This window comes from Scylla paramamosain, chromosome 8 (genome assembly GCF_035594125.1).
Source record: "Scylla paramamosain isolate STU-SP2022 chromosome 8, ASM3559412v1, whole genome shotgun sequence".
Taxonomy (NCBI): Eukaryota; Metazoa; Arthropoda; class Malacostraca; order Decapoda; family Portunidae; genus Scylla; species Scylla paramamosain.
In genome coordinates this window covers 3324997-3352537 of record NC_087158.1, presented here as the reverse complement: position 1 = coordinate 3352537, position 27541 = coordinate 3324997, and the positions used below count along the sequence as shown (strand labels likewise).

At 43.7% G+C, this 27541-nt stretch overlaps 2 protein-coding genes and 1 long non-coding RNA gene across 10 annotated transcripts in view; 2 read left to right on the top strand and 1 right to left on the bottom strand.

Annotated features, from left to right (window-relative positions):
- Nucleotides 1-306: 306 nt before the first annotated feature.
- Nucleotides 307-26796, top strand: LOC135102701 (uncharacterized). 5 transcript variants are annotated; one of them, XM_064008145.1, is made up of 5 exons: nt 307-468; nt 9527-9780; nt 9994-10589; nt 11115-11289; nt 16202-17653. In XM_064008145.1, the coding sequence occupies exons 2-5, from the start codon at nt 9559-9561 to the stop codon at nt 16724-16726; spliced, it is 1518 nt and encodes a 505-aa protein (XP_063864215.1). In that variant the 5' UTR covers nt 307-468; nt 9527-9558; the 3' UTR covers nt 16727-17653. The 5 variants fall into 5 exon arrangements, with proteins under 5 accessions (XP_063864215.1, XP_063864216.1, XP_063864218.1 ...); XM_064008146.1 differs by lacking the exon at nt 307-468 and adding an exon at nt 1196-1609; XM_064008144.1 differs by lacking the exon at nt 307-468 and adding an exon at nt 8911-9378.
- LOC135102702 (uncharacterized) lies at nt 4867-8787 on the bottom strand. The gene is made up of 3 exons (XR_010269742.1): nt 8545-8787; nt 8203-8355; nt 4867-6648 (listed from the first exon to the last, which is right to left on the bottom strand). It is a non-coding gene; the product is annotated as an uncharacterized LOC135102702 (long non-coding RNA).
- LOC135102700 (sodium-coupled monocarboxylate transporter 1-like) overlaps nt 26561-27541 on the top strand; it is a 38568-nt gene continuing 37587 nt past the window's right edge. For all 4 annotated transcript variants that reach the window (XR_010269741.1, XR_010269740.1, XM_064008141.1 and 1 more), the window contains exon 1: nt 26561-26704. The gene's annotated coding sequence lies outside the window, so the exon portion shown is untranslated. The remainder of the gene's footprint in view (nt 26705-27541) is intronic.

Here is a 27541-nt window from a genome sequence, read left to right as displayed (position 1 = left end):
TAAATTATGGTAAAAGATAATTTGATGTTGAATTTTAGCGTATGGAATTAATTTAACCAATATGTATGTATGTATGCATGTATGTATGCATGTATCTATCTAATATATATATATATATATATATATATATATATATATATATATATATATATATATATATATATATATATATATATATATATATATATATATATATATATATATTGCATGAAAACCTTGCTTCAGTCGGTTCTGCTTTCTTACGAAGAAAAAGGTTATGATATTTTCACGTATCAGCTAAAATAAATAAATGGAAGACGTTTTGCGATGACCTGAGTAATGAGGACTGCCGCTGTGCCTGCGCCGCACGGCTGCGAGGCAGCGCGGCGCACATGGGCTGCTGACACCATCCTCTCCTGTCTGGAATACACGAGGAACTGACCCAGGCACGGGTGTGGCAGTGTAGTGAACAACTGATGGGGTGTAACAGTAAGTGTTGGAAGGGAATTTTCATAATATTTGGCATAAACTGTTGGTGGGTTGGTGACTTGTCTCGCCTCAGGGTTAGTTTAACTACACGTCGGTATTGCAGTAAAAGTTGCTAGTTATAACCATCCCACACAGTGTTAGGTAATTATTAAGGGGATATGGGATCTACAATATTAAAACTCTAGGTTATGGTGGGTAACCCTTACTCCGGTAAGGCAGGCGATAATTATTAAAGACAGTGATGGAGAACGTTCATATATTCTGTCCTGGGCAAAGAAGGTTGAAATATTGGTTAGGATTGGCTAGAATGAGTCCACAATTTCTGTGCAAAGAGGATTTGCTAAACTAAGAAGTGTTATTTTATTTAACCCAAACATATAAGGTGTCAGATACAAGGCGTCAGAAGAGAGCGCTTCTTGAAAATTAAGTAAAAATTATTATGTTAACAGCTCGTTAACGCAGACACTAATCTGTAATCAAGCCTCAAATCAGTTCCCGCGGCACTGGTAAAATGGCGTATGGACAGTAAATGAAAATAAGTTGCCTGAGATAACCTAGAGGGATCTTGGTTTCCTGAGATCAATAGTAAGGCAGCCTGATTTTAGCCTGGGGACCTTTGCTTTATGGGTAATACGGCAGCCTGATTACAACCTGGAGACCTTATCTTGAGGGATCCCTGAGGTAGTCTACTGCTGTGGAGTCCTACCCTGCACTCGATATGTGCCAGGGGCTACACGTTGCTTGTTCTAATATTTATAGTGGTGTTCAAAGCTCAAGTACACACTGTTGTACAAGATGGATAGATTTTTGTTGTCACCGTGGAAAGAAAAAATCAAATCAAATATTGTTTCACGGGGAATGGATAAACGCATGGCGTCATTCAGGAAGGGGGACAGGGACAAGTCCTCTCCACTTTTTAGAGGTAGGGGGGACAGCGTATCACACACTTTTCAGCGGGTATTGTATATTAAGTACTGGAATTTAAATCAATTGTGGGCTCGTGGTCAGTGTGTTTTTTCACCAAAATCGTGTGGTAACGTATATCCCATTAAATATTTATTATCTGTTAATTTGTGCCGCTGGAAAGCCAAACTTAACATCAACAAACAAGAGCACGGCGCGGGAGGCCGCAGATCACAAGGTTGGCAATTCACCGTTCACGTTTAGTAACCAGACTAGTAGGAAAAGCTTAAAAATACTGGGATAAATTTTCTGGAAGGGCGTCTCCGAGGCAGGGAGGTTACGATCACGGCCTGCTGAGGCGCACAGATTGGAGTCCTGCACTCTGCACTTGGCGGGTGGAAAGATGGACTCTTTTCATCAACCCGACCAGGTTGTTACGCTTTCACTGTGAACTGGGGCGTCTTCACTGTTGTGTGGGTGCTTAGGCATCACCTACCCCCTCCCTCGGAATGTATCCCCAACAGAAAAAAAAAAAAAGTTTTCACCTTCCCCAAGATTGTATTTTTGTTAGTTTCATATGACTTCTGCGTTTTATTCCCTTTGTTTTGGTAAAATTTTCCCTTAAGGTCGATTCCTTCTTTCTGGTTTTCTTTTTTTATGTATAGTTTGTTACTTTATGTGTTTCCAGTGATAAATGATTGATTGATCCCCTCCGGCTTGAGTTTAAAGCCCATCCGCCAGAACAAATAAAATTAAAAATTAAGTTAAATTTAAATCTAAGCTAACTTAATCTATCGTAACCTAACCAAACCATGCCAACTAAGCCAATCTAACCAAACCAACCTGACATAACCTGACTAAATTACAATTCAACACAAGTTAAACGATAGGAGTATTGCCTTGCGTAATTATAAATGAATGATTTGGAGGCCTTTCTGTGATATGTAGGCCTCTTCCTTTGGCAGCTGTGTATATATTTGTATCTTGCTTGAAAATATTCACCAGGGGATTCAGAGGTATGGTATTAAATAGGCAGTATAACAAAATCGTATTTATTTATTTATTTATTTTATTTATTTTTTCATGAGATTATTGTATGACCAATGGAAAAACATTTATTTTTTATTGATTTTAGCTCCATTAAATATATATATATATATATATATATATATATATATATATATATATATATATATATATATATATATATATATATATATATATATATATATATATATATATATATATATATATATATATATATATATATATATATATATATATATATAAATATACATATATATATTTAATGGAGCTAAAATCAACATATATATATATATATATATATATATATATATATATATATATATATATATATATATATATATATATATGTATTGATTTTAGCTCCATTAAATATATATATTTATATTTATATATATATATATATATATATATATATATATATATATATATATATATATATATATATATATATATATATATATATATATATATATATATAAATATACATATATATATTTAATGGAGCTAAAATCAATACATATATATATATATATATATATATATATATATATATATATATATATATATATATATATATATATATATATATATATATATATATATATATATATATATATAATCGTTGTCTATGGATAAAGCCTAAAGGTGTGATAGATTAAAGATGTAAGAAAAAATAAATAAAATCGTTGTAGTCACCATATCTGGCCTAATGTCCTCTCCACTTCTGAAGACCAGAAGACCTCCCTCGATAAGCGCATGAATGTGATCTAGGAGTTCCTTCTCGGGATCTAGGCTGAAATGGGGATTTTTATTTTTTTTTTATCCGGTAATTCGGCAGAAGTCCTGAGACTTATTTTTATTACTTTTATTACTTTACTTTTTATTATTTTTTAATACTTTACACTAAGTAACAAAAAAAAAAAACGCACAAGACACACACACACACACACACACACACACACACAGAGAGAGAGAGAGAGAGAGAGAGAGAGAGAGAGAGAGAGAGAGAGAGAGAGAGAGAGAGAGAGAGAGAGATTAGGGGTGGGAGTGGCGAAAGCGACTCTCACTGGTGACTTGTACCAAGGACTCTATATACAAGGGTGACAGTGGCAGCGTGACAGTGACGTCACGCCACATCGCTGTCAGCCATGTTGAGATGAAGAGTGAACGTAAACAAAATGCATTTGTGTTGTGGTTTGAGCTGGTCAGAGAGATGGATGCCCCTTCTTCATCTCTTGTTCTAAGTGACTACGCTAAAACTTGAGATAATGAAGCTAAGACTTTGACCCTTAGCAGGGGAAGGGTCTCGTTCCTTGATGAACCTAACGTGGCCTTTCAGTACTTACATCAAAGCAATCACTTTTTCCAATACACCTTGGAAAATAATTTTCAATAACCGTGGGAAGGTTAGCTGTAGCATGATCTCTGTCAGACCAATAGACTGACGATGGCATCATATGAGAGGAGCACACATGATCAACGTGATTAAAAGTGCGAGAGAATTTCGAACTGCTCACATTAAATATCCAAGTCCTGCACATACAGATGTTATCTAGTCAAACAAGATGTCTCCTTCAAATAATTACTAATAAAATTAAAAATATGTATTAAAATAAGAAATGTTGGCTTTCACATCATTACCTTTATATATATATATATATATATATATATATATATATATATATATATATATATATATATATATATATATATATATATATATATATATATATATATATATTAAAAAAAAAAAAAAAAAAAAAAAAAAAAAAAATATATATATATATATATATATATATATATATATATATATATATATATATATATATATATATATATATATATATATATATATATATATATATATATATATATATATATATATATATATATATTTTTTTTTTTATTTTATTTTATTTTTTTTTTTCAGACAGTAACAGTCCAGCATTTTCTGCTTCTGATTTGCGACATTCCTTAGTCATTCAAGATATCAGTAATTTTAGAAGTTAACTGAGGTACTTATTATATTCCGTGCTTTATCTGCCTTGTGTGTCTAATTGAAACTGACATACTGTTTCAATGTATTAATTGATTATGTCAATATTATCAGAAAGTACATTGTAATCATGACCACAAACTGTTCATACGGCCTCATCGACTGCTGCTGTAACACTTAAAAATCATGACTCATACTTCATGTGAGGTGCTCATACTATTTGTGTTACCGGTACATTTTCAGCTTTTTTTTTTCTCTTGATGGTGCTGCTGTTTCATCGTCTTCTTCTGGTGTTCGTGGTGGTGTTTCTTCGTCTCCCTCTGCTGCTGGTGGTGGTGGCGGTGCTTCTTCTTCCTCTGTTGTTGTTGCTGCTGTCGTTGCTGCTGCTGCTGCTGTTCCTGTGATGGTACTTCTTCCTCTTATGTAAGTGGTGGTGCTTCTTCTTCCTCTGTTGTTGTTGTTGTTGTTGTTAGTTGTTCTTCCTCTGATGGTCGTGGTGCTTCTTCTTCCTCTTATTTATTATTGTTTTGGTGCATCTTCTTCTTCCTCTGCTGGTGGTGGTCCTTCTTCCTCTGCTTCTGCCTTCTTCTTCCTCTGCTGGTGTTGGTCCTTCTTCCTCTGCTGTTGCCGGTGGTGGTGGTCCTTCCTCATTCTCTTCTGCTGGTTCTTTCTGGTGGTGGTGGTGATGGTGTTCCTTCTTCCTCTGCTGGTGATGGTGGTCCTTCTTCTCTGCTGTTGTTGCTGGTGGTGGTCCTTCTTCTTCCTCTGCTGCTGGTGGTGGTGGCCCTACTTCTTCTTCCTCTGCTGGTGGTAGTCCTTCTTATTCTCTTGCTGCTGGTGGTGGTGGCCCTAATTCTTGTTCCTCTGCTGGTGGGAGTGGTGCTGGTGGTGGTAATTCTTCTTCTACTGGTGGTGGTCCTTCTTCTTCCTCTGCTGGTGGTGGTTTTCTTCTTCCTCTGCTGGTGGTGAGGTTCTTCTTCTGTTGCTGCTGCTGGTTCTTCTTCTTCTGTTGCTGGTCCTTCTTCTTACTCTGGTGGTGGTCCTTCTTCTTCTGGTGGTGGTCCTTCTTCCTCTGGTGGTGGTCCTTCTTCCTCTGCTGCTGGCTTCTTCTGCTGCTGCTGATAGTGTTCCTTCTTCCTCTGCTGCTGGCTTCTTCTGCTGCTGGTGGTCCTTCTTTCTCTGCTGCTGGTGGTCCTTCTTCTTCCTCTGCTGCTGGCTTCTTCTTCTGCTGCTGGTGGTGGTGCTTCTTCTTCCTCTGCTGGTGCTTCTTCTTCCTCTGGTGTTGATGGTCCTTCTTCTTCCTCTGCTGCTGGTGGTCCTTCTTCTTCCTCTGCTGTTGGCGGTGGTGATCCTTCTTCTTCTTTTGTTGCTTCCTCATCCGTACTCTGTCCTCATCCATACTCTGGTCACTAGATGGTTCACCAAACTAACTCGCTCCTATCTAATCCTATCCTAACCTATTCTAGCATATCCTATCCTGTCTGAATGAGTCAGTCTGGTGGTCCTTGTAGTTTCCAGGATGGGACAGGGGGTGGGGGAGAGAAGCTCCCCTGGGGGCTCCATCCCCATACTGGGTTTTATAGGCACACATAGTTATGGAGTGGATGCTCTTTGAATTTTTTTGCAAGTTCCGAGTTGGGTTCGAGCCCATGCTTCCCTCACGCTAATCTTAAAGTTCATCCCTCTACCCACTGGGCCACGAGGACCCATCTGATTTATAGTGCAAAGTTAGTCTGTTTACGCATTTTATCTTCTAGTTAATAAATATTAAAGAGGAAATATTGTTTATTATAATGTGGACATTTTTCTAACATGTATTTTTTTTTATATAAAGTTACAATAGGGATTTCAACGCTGGCGACCAAACACTCATGTTCCCAAGATTGTCCTTCTATCCACTTGGTCATGGGAATCCCAACAAAGCAATAAGTAAAGAAGATATATTTGAACACAGTATTTCCCTACTAGTGTCTGTGCCGCACCAAAGGTTCAAAAGGAATTACTGCTATCGATTTTAATGTGGATATTCACATTCACAAAGATAATAAGATAAAATTAAATACTGTGGAGTGTTAGTCATGGCGTGAAAATAGTTGGTGAGATTAAAGAACTTTGGAGCCGTGAGGATTCCTTGGGTCTGGAGCCGTCTGTGAGAACCCTCCCCCTGTGTTGCGTGGTGACTGGCACACGTGCTGCACCACCACCACCACAGCACACCACTACACCTGTCCATCCTGCAGCACGGGAGGGACTCAGTCACCAGACCCACCGATTGCTTTATTAGTAATTCACGGCGAGTCTCAACATAAAAATCAAATCAGATAATTCAAAAATAGATGGTGACTGTCTCTTTGCAGCCGAGTGTCCTTAAAGCACTCTCTTGTTCTTCACACGGGATTTACCTATCAGCAGGATGAAAGCTTTCTACGGGAAGAAAGGCCGGGGAGGGAGGGGTTAAATAGGAGCGGCTAGGGAACCAGGGGAGTCCGAGGGCGTGCGTGTGTGTGCTTTACTTATTTATTTATTATTCTTTCACACCTCCCATAAATATTGCAAGTCATTGCCCAGCAAACCAGCCCTTACAAATTTGCCATCTTAGTGACAATGTGTGTGTGTGTGTGTGTGTGTGTGTGTGTGTGTGTGTGTGTGTGTGTGTGTGTGTGTGTGTGTGTGTGTGTGTCTGTCTGTGTGTGTGTGAAAGTTGTCATTGATGATAAAAATGATAATCATAAATACAATAGCAGTCTATGACATCATCACTCATCTCTACCGTACTCCTCTTTCTCCCTCCTTTTATTACTTCTCATTCTATCTCTACAATTCCCATATATCTCTGGAGAGAGAGAGAGAGAGAGAGAGAGAGAGAGAGAGAGAGAGAGAGAGAGAGAGAGAGAGAGAGAGAGAGAGAGAGAGAGAGAGAGATGCTAGCAAGTGTAAAATTTTGTTCAGCTGGTGTCCATTTTTGGTGTTCTTGTTACTCTTATTATTATCATAATAATTACTGAGATGACGAATATTAGAATAGTAATAATTATCATAACGAGCATTATTTTTTTTCATGAAGCACAAACGCCTTTGGTCTTCCCTGGTCCCCCTATCCTCTCCTCTATAATTCCTTCCCTCGACGCCCTTCCTCCCCGGAAGCTTTCATGAATTGCTTATAAGTAAATCCCTTGTGAAAAACAGGTGAATCACTGCTTTAAGGCAGTGATTCTCAAAGTGTGTGCCGCGGCACTCAAGTGTGCTGCCATTATCTCCTTGGTGTGCCGCGAAAATTTGGGTGGGATTTCTATATGTGTACATAATATAACGAAACTATTGTAAATTGTAATTTATATTTATCAGGGGTGACTACTTATATATATATATATATATATATATATATATATATATATATATATATATATATATATATATATATATATATATATATATATATATATATATATATATATATATATATATATATATATATATATATATATATATATATATATATATATATATATATATATAAGGGCAGGTGTGCTGCAAAAATATTAGTTGTTTCTTAGTGTGCTCTAAGGGCACTCGGCTGCCAAGAGGCGGTCACCATATTTTTTGGATGATTGTACGTACCCCGCAACTTCAGTTACTGAAGGGATTGACGTATTACATTCATTCTATCAAATTTAAACTTAATGCATAAATCTATTATTTCTGCAGCCAATTAATATACAGTGAAGCTTGTGGGCGTGATGACTCAGGAAAAATCAGCTCACAAATGGTGCAAGTAATGGTAAACTTACACGATTGGGGGTAATGCTTCCCTCTGGCCGCTGGAGGCGCCACCGTCGCTGCGACAGCAAAAATTCAGCATTGAGTGGAAGGTCCTCGCAGCACATAGAGTCCTTGCCTGTACCGTTCCAGTACTAGCCTCACTCATCACGTTAGCTTGTGTACTGGAGAGGTACGAATTTGATTTTTTAATCGTTTCATGTATCTATTTTCATACCAATGTGCAGCTCAATTAAAAAAAAAAAAATTGTCTCAGTGAAATATTATTTGCCACTCCAATTAGCTACCAAATAATTTACCTATACTACACTAATGAAATATGTAGGATTAACACTACTTCGTATAAATATTACCTGATGCGAGAAATCCCTGAGGTCCCGGGAAATATCCCGATTTGTCCCCAACTCCCGGGGTGCTGAGAAGCCTCCTAACCAAGAAACCCTGCTGTGAACGTATGAACAGCAAACAGCAGTGAAGGACCAGCCAGCTCACCGAGGGCAGCGCATAGACTCACTGCCAACACCTCATTTACGTCCACATATTGATACAATCTTCACTTCAAGCTCCCTATCATATTCCCGCCTACTGCAGTGTCCGGTCAGTACTAATTATTTATTAATTGTGAGCAAGTTTTCTCGGCACATCCCACTGTTAGGTCAGCGTTTGCCTCAACTTGACCCATTGCTACGAGCGTTTGCTGTAACTAGTGCCACTCATTCATTTGGCAACTCATTCGAACCACGGTTTTGAGGCAAGACCAAAGCTTCAGGTAAAGTTAGCTTCATTATGGTTTGAACTCCGGTACAGGTTTATGGTACTGGTGATGGATTTGTCTGCGGATACATGGGATGCGAATATCTGAGCGATGGTGAGGTGTAAAGAAAGTAGAATATCGCGTCTCTCTCCAATGCCATCCTCCAGGACACTGATTAATGCAGGGGCTCGCTGAATGCTACTGTGTCGAGCTTCTAATGAGATACAAATGCCTCGATATAAAGGTTTACATGCGGTCGGAATACTGAAGTTCAGGAAGGAAGTAGCCTTCTTGCCTGGCTGGGGGGCCTTGGTGCAGAGCTGGCGCAGGGCTGCCGGGAGGACTGTTACCCCTGCCTCATTGTGTTCAGATAGAGTGAAGTAAATTATGACGTCGATTAATCGTTGAGAGATATGTTCAGTGTGAGATGAGGGTATGTATATCAGACAGATTAGCTTAAGTGTGTAGTGGGAGAGGAAAAGGAATGGGATGTGTAGTTAGAAGATCAGAGGATCGAAGATGAGCACAGCGCCAGCGCTTCATGACGTCCACCTGCTCCACCTGCCCTTGCCTCGCCACAGCCTGAGTGACCCGCGCCGCCTAGGCCCCTAACATGTCACTGGTGGAGGCTGCAGCAGCCTTGGACAGACTCCTCGCGGGGCAAACTAGGGACGCCTCCACCTCCCGCCTTTGGTCCGCCGGCACCGCCAGTGTTCCTCGCTGGGGCGTCAATCCCGCGTCCGCCAGCCCGCAGTCCCCGCTGCCCAACACCAGGACCGCCTTCCTCGACCACACGCTGTCTTCAGAGGGACTTGTACCCGCGCAGAGTACCAAGGTGAGGAATCTCTCTCTCTCTCTCTCTCTCTCTCTCTCTCTCTCTCTAGATTATTGTAGTTCCTCGTGAGAACAATAGATTTGTTGCTGATTACTTTTCCCTTTACATTTCTAAGTATTCCATGTGTTAGTGCTGTACAGGTTGTGTGTGTGTGTGTGTGTGTTTTGAGCCTGGTATCCTCCATGTGTCTGCAGCGCCCCTTCCCTTCCCCAGGTCGTCCTCCACAGCACCCCAAAAGATGACACTCCCCGGCACGCCCCACCCCAGCTTCCCCTCCTGAACGAGGCCCCGCTTTTTGAAACTCTGCGCAACCCCCCAACACTCACACCTGCACCCGTATCCACTCTCACGTCCACGCCCGCCAGACCAGGCCAAGCACACTACTTCGTCCATGCTTCCCACGCTGCTCCTCCCTCCCCCTCCATCCCTGTTCCTGCTTCCCTCTCCATTCCTATACCTATCTCGCCCTCCCTCCCTGCCTCCCACTCCTTACCGGTCTCCTCACACTCCTTCACTACTTCACGCCCCATTCCTATTTCAGCTTCCAGTTCCGTACCAGCCTCCTCTTCGTCCCCCTCCTCCTCCCCTATTTTCCTATCAGCCCTCCCCAACCCATGCCCTGTGGAAGGACGCTCCGCAGAGGCTAGGGGGACGGCGGGCGTGTCTGAGCTGTGGCCGGAGGGCGTGCGGAGTGGGCGGAAGGGCGGGCGGTCGTTAGCTTTCCTATTCAGTCGACCGGATCCTACCAAGTTCAAGACGGAGCTTTGTCGTTCCTACCAAGTGCATGGCTTCTGCCGCTACGGTATGAGGTGGGTGGTGGGAGGGTCTTCTGTATTCCCTGGGGCGTAAGTGGCGAGTGGGGTGTGGAATATGGAGTGGAATGGAGCGTTTGATAAGACTTACAAGATCTAAACCCTTTTGAGTGGAGTGGAGTGGAGTGGAGTGGAGTGGAGTGTTTTATAAGATCTAACCCCTTAAACTGTTATGGCTTTTGAGGTTTAATAAAATGTTTCGAGTTTCGGGATCTGCATCATTGGGGTTATTTGATGCATTGTCGGTAGAGAGGATGCTTGTTTTGTTGGCTCATTCTTTCCTTTTGTCTTTGTGTGTGTTTAGCATTGTAAGAGATAATTTTTTGTCTTGCTCGCCTTTTGTGTATTTCTCGTATGTGTGTATAAGTTAATCTGCCATTTAAGTAGTTCGTATATACTGTTTTATCTGTTGTTTGTTTACTTACTCAATTACCTTGTCTAGTTACCCGTATCAGTGTATCTCCTGCGTACATAACCAACCTTTGTACCTGTGTGTGGCTAATCACCTGTCACCTCCTTCAGGTGTAATTACGCCCACGGCCTGCAGCAACTGCGGGGAGCCATTCACCACGGCAAGTACAAGACGCGGAACTGCAAGTCCTACCACGAGAAGGGCTGCTGCCGCTACGGGGCCCGCTGCTCCTTCATCCACGACCCGGAGGAGGGCGTGCTGAAGTGCTCCATCGCTAACAAAGAGGTGAGTGGAGTCTGGGACAAGGGGGGGAGGGGGGAGGGGAGGTGAGAGAGGGCTAACAGTAACCTTTTGATTGCTTTGTACAGTCGCGGCACCTAGTCCTCGACCAAAGTGTAACGGGAGGGCAGTGCCACCACAAGGATGCACTGCATCGGAATACTTTCCCTAGCACTCCCTCCTCAGTTTCCGTTTATACAACACTATCCACCTGTCATACCATTACATATATAAATCCCTGTATTTATCTGTTGTTACACACTTGTCTAGGCGCATAAACAACATTAATCAGCTGGGTTCATACGTGTTTCCAAAGGAAAGTCGGTGCCAAGTGGCACTTCTAAACTTATGACTTGTTTACTAGTGACGAGGATGTGGAGGGTTGGCAACAGGGAGAGAGGATGTTGGGGGAGTCAGAGCTGGGTGTTGGAAATAGGGAGACAGGTGGACGAGGGTTAGAAGAAAAGGCAGGGAGTGTCAGGGAAAGTATTTCGATGCACTGCAGCCCTGTGGTAGCAATGACTTAGTTACACCCTGATCAAGGATTATGTGCCGCGACTGTGCATGGCGCCAACTCCTGAATGGGGAAACGGCGAAAGAAGAATACGTTCTTGTATTTCATTAGAGTAGTCATGGACGATTTGATTTTATAAGTAGATTTATTGGCCACAGAATCACATATGAAGAGTTCTTGACCACTACACGGTCTAAAGTTCTAAATGAAAGAACTTCAAACGTACAAAGTTGAAATTACATAAAAGCTGAAAATACAGAGTTCAAAGGTTACTGACCGTGTTGCCTTTCAAAATTACTCAATAAACCTGCACCTGATTATTATTTAGTTTGATGAGCTCCACAGCAATCAAAGGGTCAAGATTCGGAGCTGCTGCTGCTGAGACTGCGCCGAGTTGGGAAGAGTGGAGGTGGAGAGAGGAACACGTGTTAGGAGGAGGGTGAATTCCCCGACTAGTTACACTCGTGGCTTCTTTGTGCGAACTAAGAGAGAAGTGGAAGTGAAGAGAGTTTCTAGGAGCGAAACTATCATAGTCAGGAATTAACTCTGCTCGAAACACATGCTCGAAACGCCAGCGCCTTTCTGATAATTGAGTTTCTAATATATAGAAAATAAGGTTTTTAGAAATGGCTGCATCACACACCACACACACACACACACACACACACACCGTCTTCGTGAAGGTGCCGTGTCCTCATTGTCATAAGTCCCCGAGGCGGCCCTGGGGACTCCCTCTGGCCGCCTGGCTGCTGGTGATTGATTCCTCAGGTGTGTTTGGGTTCCTGCTTCTGGCTAATCAGTGTGTGCTCCCTCTTGCGTCTCGGTCCCCTGTCTCATTGTGTGTGCATGTTTGTGTGTTTGTTTGTGTGTGTGGCCCGTGTTCAGATACGCTTTGCTCTCACACGACTATTTCCAAAGGTCACAGGTGATTAGCCGTGTTCTCAAGACTGTTTCTCTTAATAATGTAGGAGTTTTTTTAATCTGTCACTTAAACTGTAAAACCAGCGTGTAGCTTCAACTAGAGACTTTTGAAAATAGTGGAGGTGTGGCAAGCAAGTGTTTCAAAATATAGAGCTCTCACGTGGTCGCGCATGCGTGTCACTGTCCACTCATGTGCCTCATTTTGCGGCTAAAGTCTCGTTCTTGTTTTTTGGCAATGCGTGATGGTGGTAGGAGAAGGAGGAGGAGGAGGATTAATAGGAGTGGGGAACAATAGAACTCATGAATTCCTCGTGAGCCGGCCAGCCATTCAGGGAGCGGGGAGTGGTGCGCTTTGTGTGTTTGTTCAGTAATCATGACCCGCAGAAGGCCTGGAGGTGGCTGGCGCAGAGAGGGACGGGGCCAGAGTGAAAGGACTGGCTGAGTGGGGGAAGGTGGAGGCAGGCGACGGTGTGTGGCTTGCAAACGGATTGTGGAACGGGTTGGCGTAGAGGACTGACGGAGGTGGGGGAGGTGGAGGTAGGTGACAATGTGTGGCTTGCAGACGGACAGTGAGGACTGGTAGTGAGGACTGTAGAGGACTGGTTGGGGTAGGGGAGGTGGGGACATGTGACGGTGAGACGGGTAGCGGTAGAGGAGAACAGATAGAGATGGGGACATGTAGAGAGACGCGTAACTGTGGCTGACTTGTAAACGTACGGTGAGGGAAGTGGTAGAGGACAGATAGAGACGGGGCCCTGGAGAGAAGCGGTGGGTGTAGGAGAGGAGGAGGACGGGCATGGAACGAGGTGGGACTTGGCGTGACATTAAGTTCTGTGCTGTGGGGCGTTTATTTCCTTGAGGCAGTGGAGAGGCGGGGCGTGGTGGAAGACTGGTGGGGGGAAGGGTTGTCATCGTTTTTTGTTATATTACTTTATTGTTTTCTGTTTGAGTGGTGTAATAGAAGCTAGTTAAGTGGTGTAACAAAATTCTGTACATCGGTTTGTTCGTTACCCTCTGAAAACCAATAGGGGATCTTACAACTCGTGCTGCATTAACACACACTCTCTCTCTCTCTCTCTCTCTCTCTCTCTCTCTCTCTCTCTCTCTCTCTCTCTCTCTCTCTCTCTCTCTCTCTCTCTCTCTCTTTTATTTAAACAAAAATTTACATCAGGCTTAAAACAACGTTTTTTTTATGCTGTTATTTGAAAAGCCTATACTTAAATGTAAAGAAGAAAATATATACAAAAGCGAACTCATCCTACTATATATATATATATATATATATATATATATATATATATATATATATATATATATATATATATATATATATATATATATATATATATATATATATATATATATATATATATATATATATATATATATATATATATATATATATATATATATATATATATATATATACACATGATTAATACAGCACTAGTGTGGGAGTTTGTGTTTTACGCCACCTGTGTGCAGCCACTTTCACTTGCTGGAGTGTCATTGTCTGTGTATCACTCGTGGCTGCCGTAAACACATTCCACAGTCTGGAGGTTCTGGCTGTGTAAGAGCGCTGGTGCTGCCTCGAGTAAGATCGAGGCACTTGCACCAGCATGTCACTGGAGGTGGTGGTCCTGGACTCCCTCTGGACAGCTCGTGGTGGGAGCCTTAGCGAGCTGAGATGAGGGACCCCCAGAACCCGGGCCTTGTGCTGGACCACCAGCGCCGACACGTCCCGCCGATGCTCCAGCGACGTGACTTCGGTCTGCTCCTCTTGCTGCTCTCTCTCTCTCTCTCTCTCTCTCTCTCTCTCTCTCTCTCTCTCTCTCTCTCTCTCTCTCTCTCTCTCTCTCTCCAGCATCTCTGTGTACATCGGTGTTCAGTAGTAAATTGCCTCATCACTTGTGGCCTCTTAGTGTTCGCTTATCGTTCTCTTTTGCCCTCTTGACCTTTCTCGTCGTCCATGCGCCTCTTAATTGATTTGGCGTATCTCGTACTCTTCCTCTCTGGCAATGGTCTCGTGATTGTTTTTTTTTTAAATGGACCTCCACCTCTTCAGCATCCTCGAAAACAGCGCCTCTTGAAAAATAGCGATGTCATTATAAGCAGTGGTGTCTTCGGGAGGCGGCGATAGGGAAGCGGGGGTGGGAGGGAAGGGAGTGATTGTTAGCGGTTTTGTTATTTCTGAGTGAAACCAACTTGTCATGTGGTGCCTGCGTACGTGCCACCGACAGTAAAAGCTAAAGTGGTGGTGGTAGTAGTAGTAAGTAGTAATAGTAGTAGTAGTAGTAGTAACAACAACAACGTCTCTTTTTCACGTATTATTGGTGTAACCTAGACCCACCACCACCACCACCACAATTAATAACGAAGCATTGTGGTAACTTTGAAAACAGCGATGAAAGCCTGGACAATTTTCTCAACCAGAGAGGAGGAGGAGGGGGGAAAGGGAATTATGGGTAATGGCTAAACGATAAACTCTGTAGCTTTGGGTGAGCTTGAGCTGCGGGAATCAGTGGTGCTTTAATTACTGTGTTGACGGCTGGTGTTTGGGAGGAAGAGGAGGAGGAGGAGGAGGAGGAGGAGGAGGAGGAGAGTAAGCTATTTAGGTTGAGTTGTTTGTTATTGTGGCTTTGTATTATAACTAAGATTTCGATGTTCAGTGTGAGCGTTTCAATGTCTTTAGTGTGAAGGCTGAGGTGTGACTGTGTGATGTTCGCTCTCTCTCTCTCTCTCTCTCTCTCTCTCTCTCTCTCTCTCTCTCTCTCTCTCTCTCTCTCTCTCTCTCTCTCTCTCTCTCTCTCTCTCTCTCTCTCTCTCTCTCTCTCTCTCTAATTGAATTGTAATAATGATGACTTTAAGATCGATGTTAATAATAGTAATGATAATAAATAATAATAATAATAATAATAATAATAATAATAATAATAATAATCACATCACTCGTGCCGAACTTTTCCCAGCATTGAGTCGGTGCCGCGTGAATGGAAAGAAAAAAAAAGATAAAAAAAGATAAAACAAGTGACAGGCTCGACCGCTTTAATGGGACACATTTTTGTATACGCGATTTTATTTTACTCTTAATCCGATGCAGATATTGCCGGCCGGCCAGTGTGTGCCTCGCCCGGGGTGGAGGGACTGCGGGGCGTGAGGGGCGGGGTAAGGGACTGGGAGGTGGGGGAGCGGTGGATGCCTGGTTGGGGTGTATGCGTTGGGGAGGGGTGAGTAGGACCCCCTCTACCCATCCCTCCCACTTGCCTTCCTGCTGTTGGTCCTGTGCCATCACACTCACTCCATCTGCTGTGCATGTTTTAATCTCGTTCTGTTACGTCCTTAGTCTTGTGTTGACCCACGGACTTCCTTTGTCACCGCGGTCTGTTTCTTCATCTGCCCAGGCTTCAGTGTGTTGAGGAGGCAGTGTTCACTAGGATGCACAGGTCCCTTGGCTTCTGTAAAGAGTGTTTCTGCCGCGCGCAGGTCCTGGAGGCGCTGCACTACTGCCCCGACAGCGAGGAGAGCTTCCGCACCGCCAAGATCACCTGGAGGCTCGTTGACAGCTCCTCCAGCCCGCCGCCCGAGCTGCACTTCATCACCTCCAACACCCAGGACACCCAGGCCGCCCACCGGGACGCTGCGGCGCTTATCTCAGGCACTGGGGTGGAACATGGCTCCCGGCAACTCCACAGTAAGCAGGATGTTACGCCCTTACCCCTGCCTGCGGTCAGGCATGCCCCATCAGGAGTGTTTGGACAGCTGGAAGGCGCTTGTAAGCATCACGTCCTCCCGGTCTCAGCCTTGGGAACGCGAGGAAACAAGAATGTCGCGTGGAAAGCGACGCCTCTGTCGTCCCGAACATGGAGGAAGGCTTGTAGTGAGCATGACGTGCACCACCCCCGAGTGCCGCTCACAGGGCCAGGCCGCGGGGCACCTCGCCAGGCTGCAGCACCCCGCCCCAGCCTGCCGCGTCCCTCCCTTACGCCGCGGCAGAGGCGGCTGGTATAACGCCGAAGAGCTGATGGACATGGAAGTGGTGCAAAGCATCCTGCGGAAGGGGCCGCGTTACTCTGCCACGTGCTGGAGCGCCGCGGAGGAGACAGATGCCACACGCGGCGCGAGAAGTCTGCCCAACGGGTACGAGTTGTTGGACTCCGGCTTCAAACCAAATCAGAAACGTGAAATTCAAAGCAAACCACGTCAGCAAGAGAGCAGCGTGCCGTGGCAGGGAGCACGCGTACCTGTGTGGCCCCGAGCAGGAGGAGGCATGGGGCGAGGAGTGCGAGGCGCCCTTCCTGTGCAGCACCCTGCGGAGTGACTCTGATTCCGAGGACGCCAACTTGGGGACCAGCGATGAGTCGTCGTACCTCAGCTTACACGCACGGGACCTGGCCAGTGCAGTGCAGGGGCGTCCCCAGGGGCTGGAGGGGTGGGCGGGGCGGGACGCGGAGGGGCAGGTGTGTGCGTGCACCAGCCTGCCGGCACGGAGGCATTGCTTTGACCTCACCAAATACAAGACGGAGATATGTCGGTCGTTCCAGTACAATAGCCACTGCTGCTACGGCGACGCCTGCCTGTACGCCCACGGCACACTGGACCTGCGGTCGTGCCCGCGCCACCCTATGTACCGCACCAAGCAGTGTTTCAGCTTCCACCACAGAGGCTACTGCCTGTACGGCAGCCGCTGCCAGTTCATGCATGACCTGGGCTAGTGCGCGGCGTGCTGCTGACGTTATCAGGCTGCCCGCGGCCCGGGAAGCGAGGCGAGGGCGCGGCGCCCCCTTCCCCTCCTGCTTCCCCCAGTGGTGGGGCGGTGGCTGCAGCGTGGGTGCTGAGTTCCTGTGATTGGGTCACAAGTTTTATTTCGGGTCATAAGTAATGTTTTATTAAACAGGAAGCGAATTTCCTTTGTAACTAAATTAAGCATTCACTTAGTTCATTGATATGTAGCCTTTGTATTTTTTTTCTGCATTAGCATTGATAAATTTAGATATATTGTTATTTATATGATATTTTATGGCAAGTCTTTATGTATTTAATGGCGCCGCACGGCCTGGCGCTGCGGCCTGACTGCTTCATGTCTGTGAATTTGTTTTGATGGTGTACAGGTGCGTTTATTTGTGTTTATTTAATTATCCTGTGGAGCAGGTGGCGGAGTGGGTGTGGGCGCCGCGCTGGTGCAGCGGTGCCCACCCGCGCCGCCCTGGTGCCGGGGTGATGGATCTTGAAGCGTGTTTGTTTTGCATTTATTTATATGTTCCAAAAGATAAGTTTAATTTATACTGCATTAATAAAAGAATAAAAAAAAAAAATGCGAATATTTGTCCCTCGCGGCCTGCAGTTAGGGGGCGGGGCAGAGGAGCGGGGCGTCACGGGAGGGGTAGGGGGCGGAGGGAGGGGCGGAGCTGCACGGGTGGGGAGGGGATTGGAGGGAGGGGCGGGGCGGCACGGGAGAGGAGAGGATCGGAGGGAGGGGTGGCACGGAAGAGGAGGGGGTCGGAGGGAAGGGAGGGGCGGCACGGGAGGGGAAGGGCGGCACAGGAGAGGAGGGGGCTGGAGGGAGGGGAGGGGTGGCAGCAATGTCGGGAATCCATTTGGGGCGGTGTTTCCCAGAGTCCTATTTATTAATGTATGTCATTTCCGTGCAAGGGGGAGGAGGGGGTCCGGCAGGCACTGCAGGGGGCGGCAGGGGTGCGGGCAGGGGCGACAGGGAGGCAGGGTGGTGGCGGGGAGGGAGGAGCGGGGTTGCCACACGCTGCACCTTAATTTCTTTTATTTGCGAGCAATTTGTGGATATTTTTGTGTGCGAGGCAGGACTGCGATTCGCCCGTCCGTCCGCCCCTCTGTCTGTCTGTTTGCCTCTGTGTCTGTCTTTGCCTGTCCACCCCACTGCCTGTCTATCGTTATACGCACTAACAGACATAGGAGTAAGAGGCAGAAGTGCAGACAGACATTCAGGGAAACAGACACGCTTGAAAGTCGACATACGAGTATGGAGAAAATTTAGCGCGGGCCTTAAACTGACAAACAAACAGGAAGATAATAAGTGTTAGACAGGTAGGCAAGTTAACAGAAGAGGATAATACATAACAGACGGACAGACAGGCAAGTGAATGAAAAGATAGACAGGTAGTTAAGATAGACAGGAAGGCAGATCGAATACATAGAGAAGACAGCATGTACGTATGAAAAAAAAAATAAAAGGACAGGAATGGTTAGAGATGATACAGGTAAGCAAGTCGGATGCAAGCAGATGAAGAGAAAGACAGGGAATTAGATATAGTTGTAGTTGACAGACAGGAAGACAACACGAGTATATAAAGACAGTATGTGTGTATGAAAAAAAAAAAATAATAATAAATAAATAAATAAATAGACTGGAATGGTTAGAGATATAAAGGTAAGCAAGTCAATTTTAACCCTTTCACAGCGATAAGACACCGTTCACAGTACTAAGAACAATATACGAGACCATTACAAATACGCACAAGAAAGACGGAGAAAAAAGAACAATAGATTTTGCAATTTCTAGTTCGTTCAATGTTTGGAGGGGGCTGTGGAGCAAGGGGAAATGATATAGTGGTTAATGACTGAGGGAAGATTTCTGAGTAACAGTGGAAGGATTAAACGATCTCTAGAATTATGAAAACACCCTTGAAAGCCTCAGTAATTTTCACTTGAGCGTGTTGAATGGACTCGAAATAAGGACACTGCAACCTTAGGAGGAACATGGTACTGTGAGGTAGACAGAGAGAGAGAGGGAGGGGGAGAGAGGAAGGGAAAGAGGAGAAAGAGAATTATTGTACTACTTGAAGGAAAAAAACAAACAAAAAAACAAACGGATATTAATCTCTTAAGTACAAATGCAGAAGATGAGGAGGAGGAGGAGGAGGATGAAGATGAAGTGGAAAGAAATAGGGAAGGTTAGACTGATGTGGTGGTTGGTTGGGTGATGTATCGTGGTGTAGGTAGAGGCTGGTGTGACTTGTATAGAGAAAAGCAGAGGATAAAATATAAGGAAATAAGTGAAAGTATAGGAGGGATTTGATTGTTTGATGTTTTGGTTGTAATGGTGGTGGTGGTGGTGGTGGTGGTGACGCTGATTATTATTATTATTATCATTATTATTATTATTATTATTATTATTTATTATTATTATTATTATTATTATTATTATTATTATTATTATTATTATTATTATTACTATTACTATCCTCCTCCTCATCTTGCTCTCCGCTCTTCTCACCAACACCTACTCTTCCCCCTCTTCCTCTTCTTCCTCGTCTTCGCCCTCTTCTTCCTCCACCTCCTCCTCCTCCTGCTTCTCATCCTCCTCCTCCCTCCTCTTCGTCTTCGTCTTCGTGTCCCTCGTTCTCCTTCTCATCATCATCATCATTACCATCAGCAATTTTTGTCATTCATTCTCTCTCTCTCTCTCTCTCTCTCTCTCTCTCTCTCTCTCTCTCTCTCTCTCTCTCTCTCTCTCTCTCTCTCTCTCTCTCTCTGTCTCGTCGTGGTGTCTCTACCGCGTCTTGTCTCAGCAGTTAATGGCTGTCCCATTAATAGTAATTGCTTCATTCACTCGTCCTCGTCTCGCCCTCGTCTTGCCTGGCCGCGGGGCGATAATACAGACGCGAGAGAGAGAGAGAGAGAGAGAGAGAGAGAGAGAGAGAGAGAGAGAGAGAGAGAGAGAGAGAGAGAGAGAGAGAGAGATTTAAAACTGAGGACACATTATCTATTCTTGTGTCGTCTCAATACGCAATTAGTGGCAGAAAATTTTATTCTCTCCTAATCAGTTTGTGTGTTGCTCCTTGTATTCACCCACCAGAAATATATAGGATGATGAGAGAGAGAGAGAGAGAGAGAGAGAGAGAGAGAGAGAGAGAGAGAGAGAGAGAGAGAGAGAGAGAATGTATGAAGGATATGTTTTACGACTGCAGCAGAATAGAAGAAGAAAATGTCTCTCTCTCCCTCTCTCTCTCTCTCTCTCTCTCTCTCTCTCTCTCTCTCTCTCTCTCTCTCTCTCTCTCTGGCGTGAATTATATATGAATGAGGCTCTAAAGTTGTCTTCTACCTTCTCGTCCCAGCCTTCCCCTTTTTCCCTTCCTTTTCTTCCTCTTTTCTTTTTTTGTCGGTATGTAATGTATATCTTCTTCTTCTTCTTCTTCATCTTCATCGTCTTCTTCTCCTCCTCCTCCTCTCCTCCTCCTCCTCCTCCTCCTCCTCTCCTCCTCCTCCTCCTCCTCCTCCTTGTTATTATTATTATCGTTATCCGGGCAAAAATTCAACACGTTATCTGAGCAAAATTCAATTAAATTCTTCCGAATATTATCATGAAATGTCGCTTTTCATCAGTGTTATTATTATTATTATTATTATTATTATTATTATTATTATTATTATTATTATATTGCTTTTAGGTTCTAATTCTGCTTCCTTTGTCGAGATAGTTGTTGCAGTAGTAGTAATAGTAGTAGTAGTAGTAGTAGTAGTAGTAGTAGGTTGTTGTTGTAGATTTTCCACTGTAGGAGGGTGTGGTGGGGAGAAGCCTTCGACATTACTATCCTCCTATATCTCTTACTCTACGCACTTCTTACTCTACGTAGATCTAATACTTCGCCATCGACCATAACACGTTGAATATACAGCTTCCCGTGCGATCAGTGAGGTTAAGCAACGGTGGGTCTGGTTAGTGCTTGGATGGGTGACAGATCAGACACTGCAACTTGTCATGAACAGTCTGGTCTGCTGTGTATTTTTTGTGTTCCTTTGTGTTCCTCCGTTATTCTCTTTTTGTTGTTGTTCTTATTCATGTTCTTTCTTGTTCTTGTTCATGTTCTTGTTGTTCTCCTCCTCCTCCTCCTCCTCCTCCTCCTCCTCCTCCTCTGTACTCCAGTATTCCCACCATTCAAAATTACTCCCCGCCATGGATTTGAATTGACATTAAGAAGCAAATTTGATATGAATAGCGAATGAGGAACCACTGAAGGCGCCGGAGAGAGAGAGAGAGAGAGAGAGAGAGAGAGAGAGAGAGAGAGAGAGAGAGAGAGAGAGAGAGAGAGAGAGAGAGAGAGCCTGTCTAAATATCTCTCAGTTCTCATTTTCTTTCACTATCACCGTCTCGTTTTCTTTTGGACAGTGGTGGTGGTGGTGGTGGTGGTGGTAGTGATGATGATGATGATGATGGTGGTTCAACTAACCCCTTTTTCTCCCTAGTATCCTCTCCCACACGTCGCCCACCAATACTAATACACATGCAGATTAGCGCATACCCTGACACACTCTCTCCTCTTCTCTTCCTCTCCTTGTAAACCCAACAGCCCACCCGCTCTGTGTGCCTGTGTGTTCTCGTGTAGTAACTGTGAGTGTGAGTGGATGAGCTGGATCGTCTGTGTATTGATGAGTGATGAAGCTTCCTAACCTGACTCCACTCCAGCCCAGGCCTCAGCACACTCACGAGTCACGCCATCAAGGTTTGAGGAATGAAGTGATGTGGTTATTGTTGTTGTTTTTCTTTTTTCATGCCGATCTCCGTGTTTCTTCTTTTCGAGGTAGATGAATAGGTAGATGAAAGAAATAAGATAAGGTAAATTGCAAAATAAATAAGGAAATAAGATGAAAAGAAATTAAACTGACTGATTGATTGGTTGATTGGCTGACTGACTGACTGACTGACTGACTATATAACTAACTAACCAGCTGACTGACTGACTGACTGACTGATTGACTGACTGACTGACTAACCAACCAACTAACTAACTGACTGACTGACTGATTAAACTTAAGGCACCACAACACTGAGGTCATAAGGGACAGAAGGGAAAAGAAAATGAAGGAAAAAAAAGGTAAAGTGACTTACTAGATAAATTATGTTTGGGAACTACGTATAAACAGAGAGAGAGAGAGAGAGAGAGAGAGAGAGAGAGAGAGAGAGAGAGAGAGAGAGAGAGAGAGAGAGAGAGAGAGAGAGAGAGAGGGAAAAAAGGTCTAAAGAGAAAGGAGAAGGAGGAGGAGGAGGGAATATATGAAAGAGGAAGAGGAAAGATACGAAGGAGGAGGAGGAGGAGGAAATTGACAGAATGGATGATAGAGAGAAGGGATAAGAAGGGAGAGTGGGGAGAGGAAGGGAGAGGTGAGAGGAAGTTAAGCTGTGGATCTTAGACAACCTTGGTAGTGTTAATTAAGTCACACGTACCACACCTGCGCTAGAGAGAGAGAGAGAGAGAGAGAGAGAGAGAGAGAGAGAGAGAGAGAGAGAGAGAGAGAGAGAGAGAGAGAGAGAGAGAGAGAGACGGAAGAAGGGAGGAAAAGAGAAAAAAATAGATGGAGCGATGGAACGAAGGAAGGAGAGACAAGAAGGAAGGGAGGAATGTGTGAAGGAATGGAGAGAATGGAGGAATAATATAGGAAAGGAAGGAGGAAATGGAGAGAGAGAGAGAGAGAGAGAGAGAGAGAGAGAGAGAGAGAGAGAGAGAGAGAGAGAGAGAGAGAGAGAGAGAGAATGACGATGCGAATTCTCATAATAAATAAATGAGACTGAGCGAACTCAGACGCGTAGATGACGAATGAATAAATGAATGATATTAAAGAGAGAGAGAGAGAGAGAGAGAGAGAGAGAGAGAGAGAGAGAGAGAGAGAGAGAGAGAGAGAGAGAGAGAGAATAATTGTACTACTTAAAGACAAAAGAAAAAAAAAGGGCGGGTGAATTGCTCTCTTAAGTACAAATTCAGAAGAGGAGGAGGAGGAAGAGGTAAATAAAGATGAAGAGGAGGAGGAGGAGGAGGAAGAAGAGGATAGGGAAGGAGATGGAACGATAACGGAATAGGGGAAAGTTGATAAATACAAGAATAATAGGGGAGAGGCGACGGAAGAAGGATATAATGAAGGAGAAGAGAGATTGAGAGAGGAGAGGAGAGAAGAGGGAAGGGAAGATGAGGGGAGGAGAAGGATCTGTGAGGAAATGAAAGGAAATGAAAGCACTGAAGTGAATGAGGAAGGAGAATGAAGTGGAGGGAAGCGAATGTGGGGAATGAGAGAAGGCGAAGCAAAGTGAAGGGAAAGGAAAGGAAAGATGAAAAGTAAAGTAGTAGTGAGGGTTGTGATCTTTCAATTGTGCTTTTAGTTATAGTAGTAGTAGTAGTAGTGGTGGTGGTGGTGGTAGCATTGTTGTTGTTGCTGCTGTTAGTGTTTTGTTCTTGTTCTTGTTCTTCCTGTTCTTGTTTCTTGTTCTTCCTCCACCTAATACACGTATGCAGAAACAGAAGGACGTGAAGTTTCATACCACGCGCTCCACCTAGATGGCAATAGTGTTGTCAGCGAGCGTCGCCTTCCCTGACCAAACCAAGGAAGCTGACCATTAAACCTCTTTCTTTCCCTTCGTCACTCTTGGAGCCACATTCTGAAACACTTCTAGTCGCATCTCTACTATATTCAAAAGCTTTAGTTTAGCGATTCTCAATAGGGATAAATTTATCCCTTTGTGGTAAAAAAAAAGTACGTGGCAGGGGGTAAATAATTGATGTACCTGATAATCAAATGATAATTCAATTAAATTTCATTTTATAAAACAGATAATGCTAAGTGTATGGTATGTGTCTGTGTGTGTGTGTGTGTGTGTGTGTGTGTGTGTGTGTGTGTGTGTGTGTGTGTGTGTGGGTGACTGTGAGTGTGTGGGTGAGCGAGTGTGTATGTTTGAGTGTGTGTGTGTGTGTGTGGGTGAGCGAGTGTGTATGTTTGAGTGTATGTGTGTGTGTGTGTGGGTGAGTGAGTGTGTATGTTTGAGTGTGTGTGTGTGTGTGTGTGTGTGTGTGTGTGTGTGTGTGTGTGTGTGTGTGTGTGGGTGAGTGTGTGTGTGTGTGTGTGTGTGTGGGTGAGTGAGTGTGTATGTTTGAGAGTGTGTGTGTGTGTGTGTGTGTGTGTGTGTGTGTGTGTGTGTGTGTGTGTGTGTGTGTGTGTGTGTGTGTGTGTGTGTGTGTGTGTGTGTGTGTGTGTGTGTGTGTGTGTGTGTGTTTGTCGTAGTCAGTAAAATAACTGAACTGAACTGAACTGAACTGTGTGTGTGTGTGTGGGGGGGGCGGCGCGGGCGTGAGGGAGAGGGAGGAGTGGGAGGATGGGAAAGCGTATGGAAGTAAAGGGGTAAATGGAGAAATACATCAAGCCAAGGAGGTTGATGATGGGGGAAAGGATGAGAATCAATGCTCTAGTTAAAGATACACAGGTTTTTAAGTGTTTTTGCGGTTCTGATGACAGATTAACGAAGATTTCTACATTATAAACATGAGAAACACTCTTGAGAACCCGGCTTAACGTCTCTGTGGCCTTTAAAAATAGTGGTGAGAGCAAAGGGTTGCAGAATACGTGCCTTTTCAATAAGTTACACGGGTTTTTGATAGTGTTTTTACGGTTCTGGTGACAGATTTTCAAGATTTATACATTGTTAACAGATGAAGCACTCTTGAGAACACGGCTAATCATCGCTGTGGCCTTTGAAAATAGTCGTGGTGAGAGAGCAAAGTGTTTCAGAGTACAGATCTTGGTCACTCCTCAGTCCAGCGTTGGGATGGAAGGGTGAATGCGGCGGCTCCTTCCCGTGCTGTTCCCGTATTCCTCTGTCCCGTTGGAGGAGTTCAAAGTCTAATCTTCATCACTATTGATAGAGAAGGAGATGAGGTCATGGTTTTTACAGTGCATAATTACATCTAGGGTGAGAGAGAGAGAGAGAGAGAGAGAGAGAGAGAGAGAGAGAGAGAGAGAGAGAGAGAGAGAGAGAGAGAGAGAGAGAGAGGCTTCGTAGCACTAAAGATTTCTCTCTCTCTCTCTCTCTCTCTCTCTCTCTCTCTCTCTCTCTCTCTCTCTCTCTCTCTCTCTCTCTCTCTCTCTCTCTGTCTCATTATCTTTATCCATTTTTTCATCAGTTTTGTAATCAATCAGTTAAGCACAACCTCAGTATCTAATTTTCATTCTTAATAAGATTTAATTGAATTGAATTGAATTTTATTTTGTTTATCTATCTATTTGTTCCATTATTTTCTTTTCTTTCTTTTTTTTTTTTTTACTTCCTTCCCTTTTCATTTCTATTGTTTCGTTACTTTTCTTTTGTTTTGATCTTTTATGTAATTTTTGTTCCTTTTCCTTCCCTTCCCTTCCCTTCCCTTCACTTCCCTTCCCTTCCCTTTTCCATTGCATTTCCCCCTCTTGATCTTCCACCACGTAGTTACAGTACTCTGGCCTTTCTCAAGAGACCAACACCTGACTGTCTGTTGTTGCTGCCTCCTGAGATAAGCCTTAATTGATTACTGCTTGAGGGGTTAGTCTTATCGTGAGGCAGGAGATAGGTCGCCTTTTACTTTTTTTTTGATGAGTGGGTGGATCAATAAGTGGTCAAGGTCAGGAGGAGTAGGAGGAATAGGAAGAGGAAGAGGAGAAGGAGTTGAAGTGTGGCCAGCGACAAAGAAGAAGTGTTATTGAGGATTTATAAGAAGGAAGAGGGGGAGGAGTAAAAGGGGTGTTACTGAGAGAGAGAGAGAGAGAGAGAGAGAGAGAGAGAGAGAGAGAGAGAGAGAGAGAGAGAGAGAGAGAGAGAGAGAGAGAGAGAGAGAGATAACATAGGTCGGTTCTCTACAACAACAAAAAAAAAGAAAAAAAAGTTCACCAGATACTAATGTGTTATCTCTAAAGCTATCAACTAATAAAGATTAAAAAGAAAAAAAAAAGAAAAATGCTTGTCTGATTATAATATTTACGAGGGCCTGTATCTTTTATTTATCTATTTTTGTTTTTGTTTTAATATTATCATTATTGCCTAGTGGGTGTAATAAAGTACAGTACACATTTTGAAGACCTCGCGGGGCAGTACTGTGGCAGAGAGGAGGACGAGGAGGAAGAGAAAGAGGAAGAGGAAGAGGAAGAGGAAGAGGAAGAGAAGAGGTGAAGTACTGAGGCAGAGAAGAGGAGAAAGAGAAGAAAGAGAGAGAGACAAGTGTAGCGGTGAGATTGTAAACAAGACACTCATTTTCTTTATTGATTCTTTTTTCTTATTTGATTATTTCTTTTACTTTTGCTGACGACTTTCTCTCTCTCTCTCTCTCTCTCTCTCTCTCTCTCTCTCTCTCTCTCTCTCTCTCTCTCTCTCTCTCTCTGTGGTGACTTTGCTGGTCTTCTCTTGTTTTGCAGATTTTCCTGATTTTCTTCTCGTATTTTTTCTGTTTTTCTGTTTTCTTCTTTTTTTTTACTGCTTTGTTTTGCTGACTCCTTTTCTCTGGTGATTCATTTCCTGACTCGTTCCCTCTGCCCACTCCTTCACTTTGCTGACTCTAACTCTGCTGACTTTTCTATTATTTTCTTTTATTTTTTCCTTCCGACTCCTTTTATTCACTTCCACCACCACCACCACCACCACCACCACCGTCCTTGCCACACCCTGCCCACTTACCCTTTATAGAAGAGTGCACATAAGATTAAGATTAAATATTATATTACATAACAGACTCATTATACAATCTATTCCCTGCTAACCTTGCTTGTACTAAAAAAAAAAAACACAGATAAAATAACAAAATAAATAAGTAAATAAATAGATAAAATAATAATAATTATAGCTCTTATTGAAAACTTGACAAGGGTGATGATTCCTTGCATATTTCTTACAATAAGAGAAAGGTTTAACTGATAATCTGACTTTTAGTATTTCCTTTCTTCGCCAGGTAATGACATGACCACAGATTTGTTTATAAGAGAGAGAGAGAGAGAGAGAGAGAGAGAGAGAGAGAGAGAGAGAGAGAGAGAGAGAGAGAGAGAGAGAGAGAGAGAGAGAGAGAGAGAGAG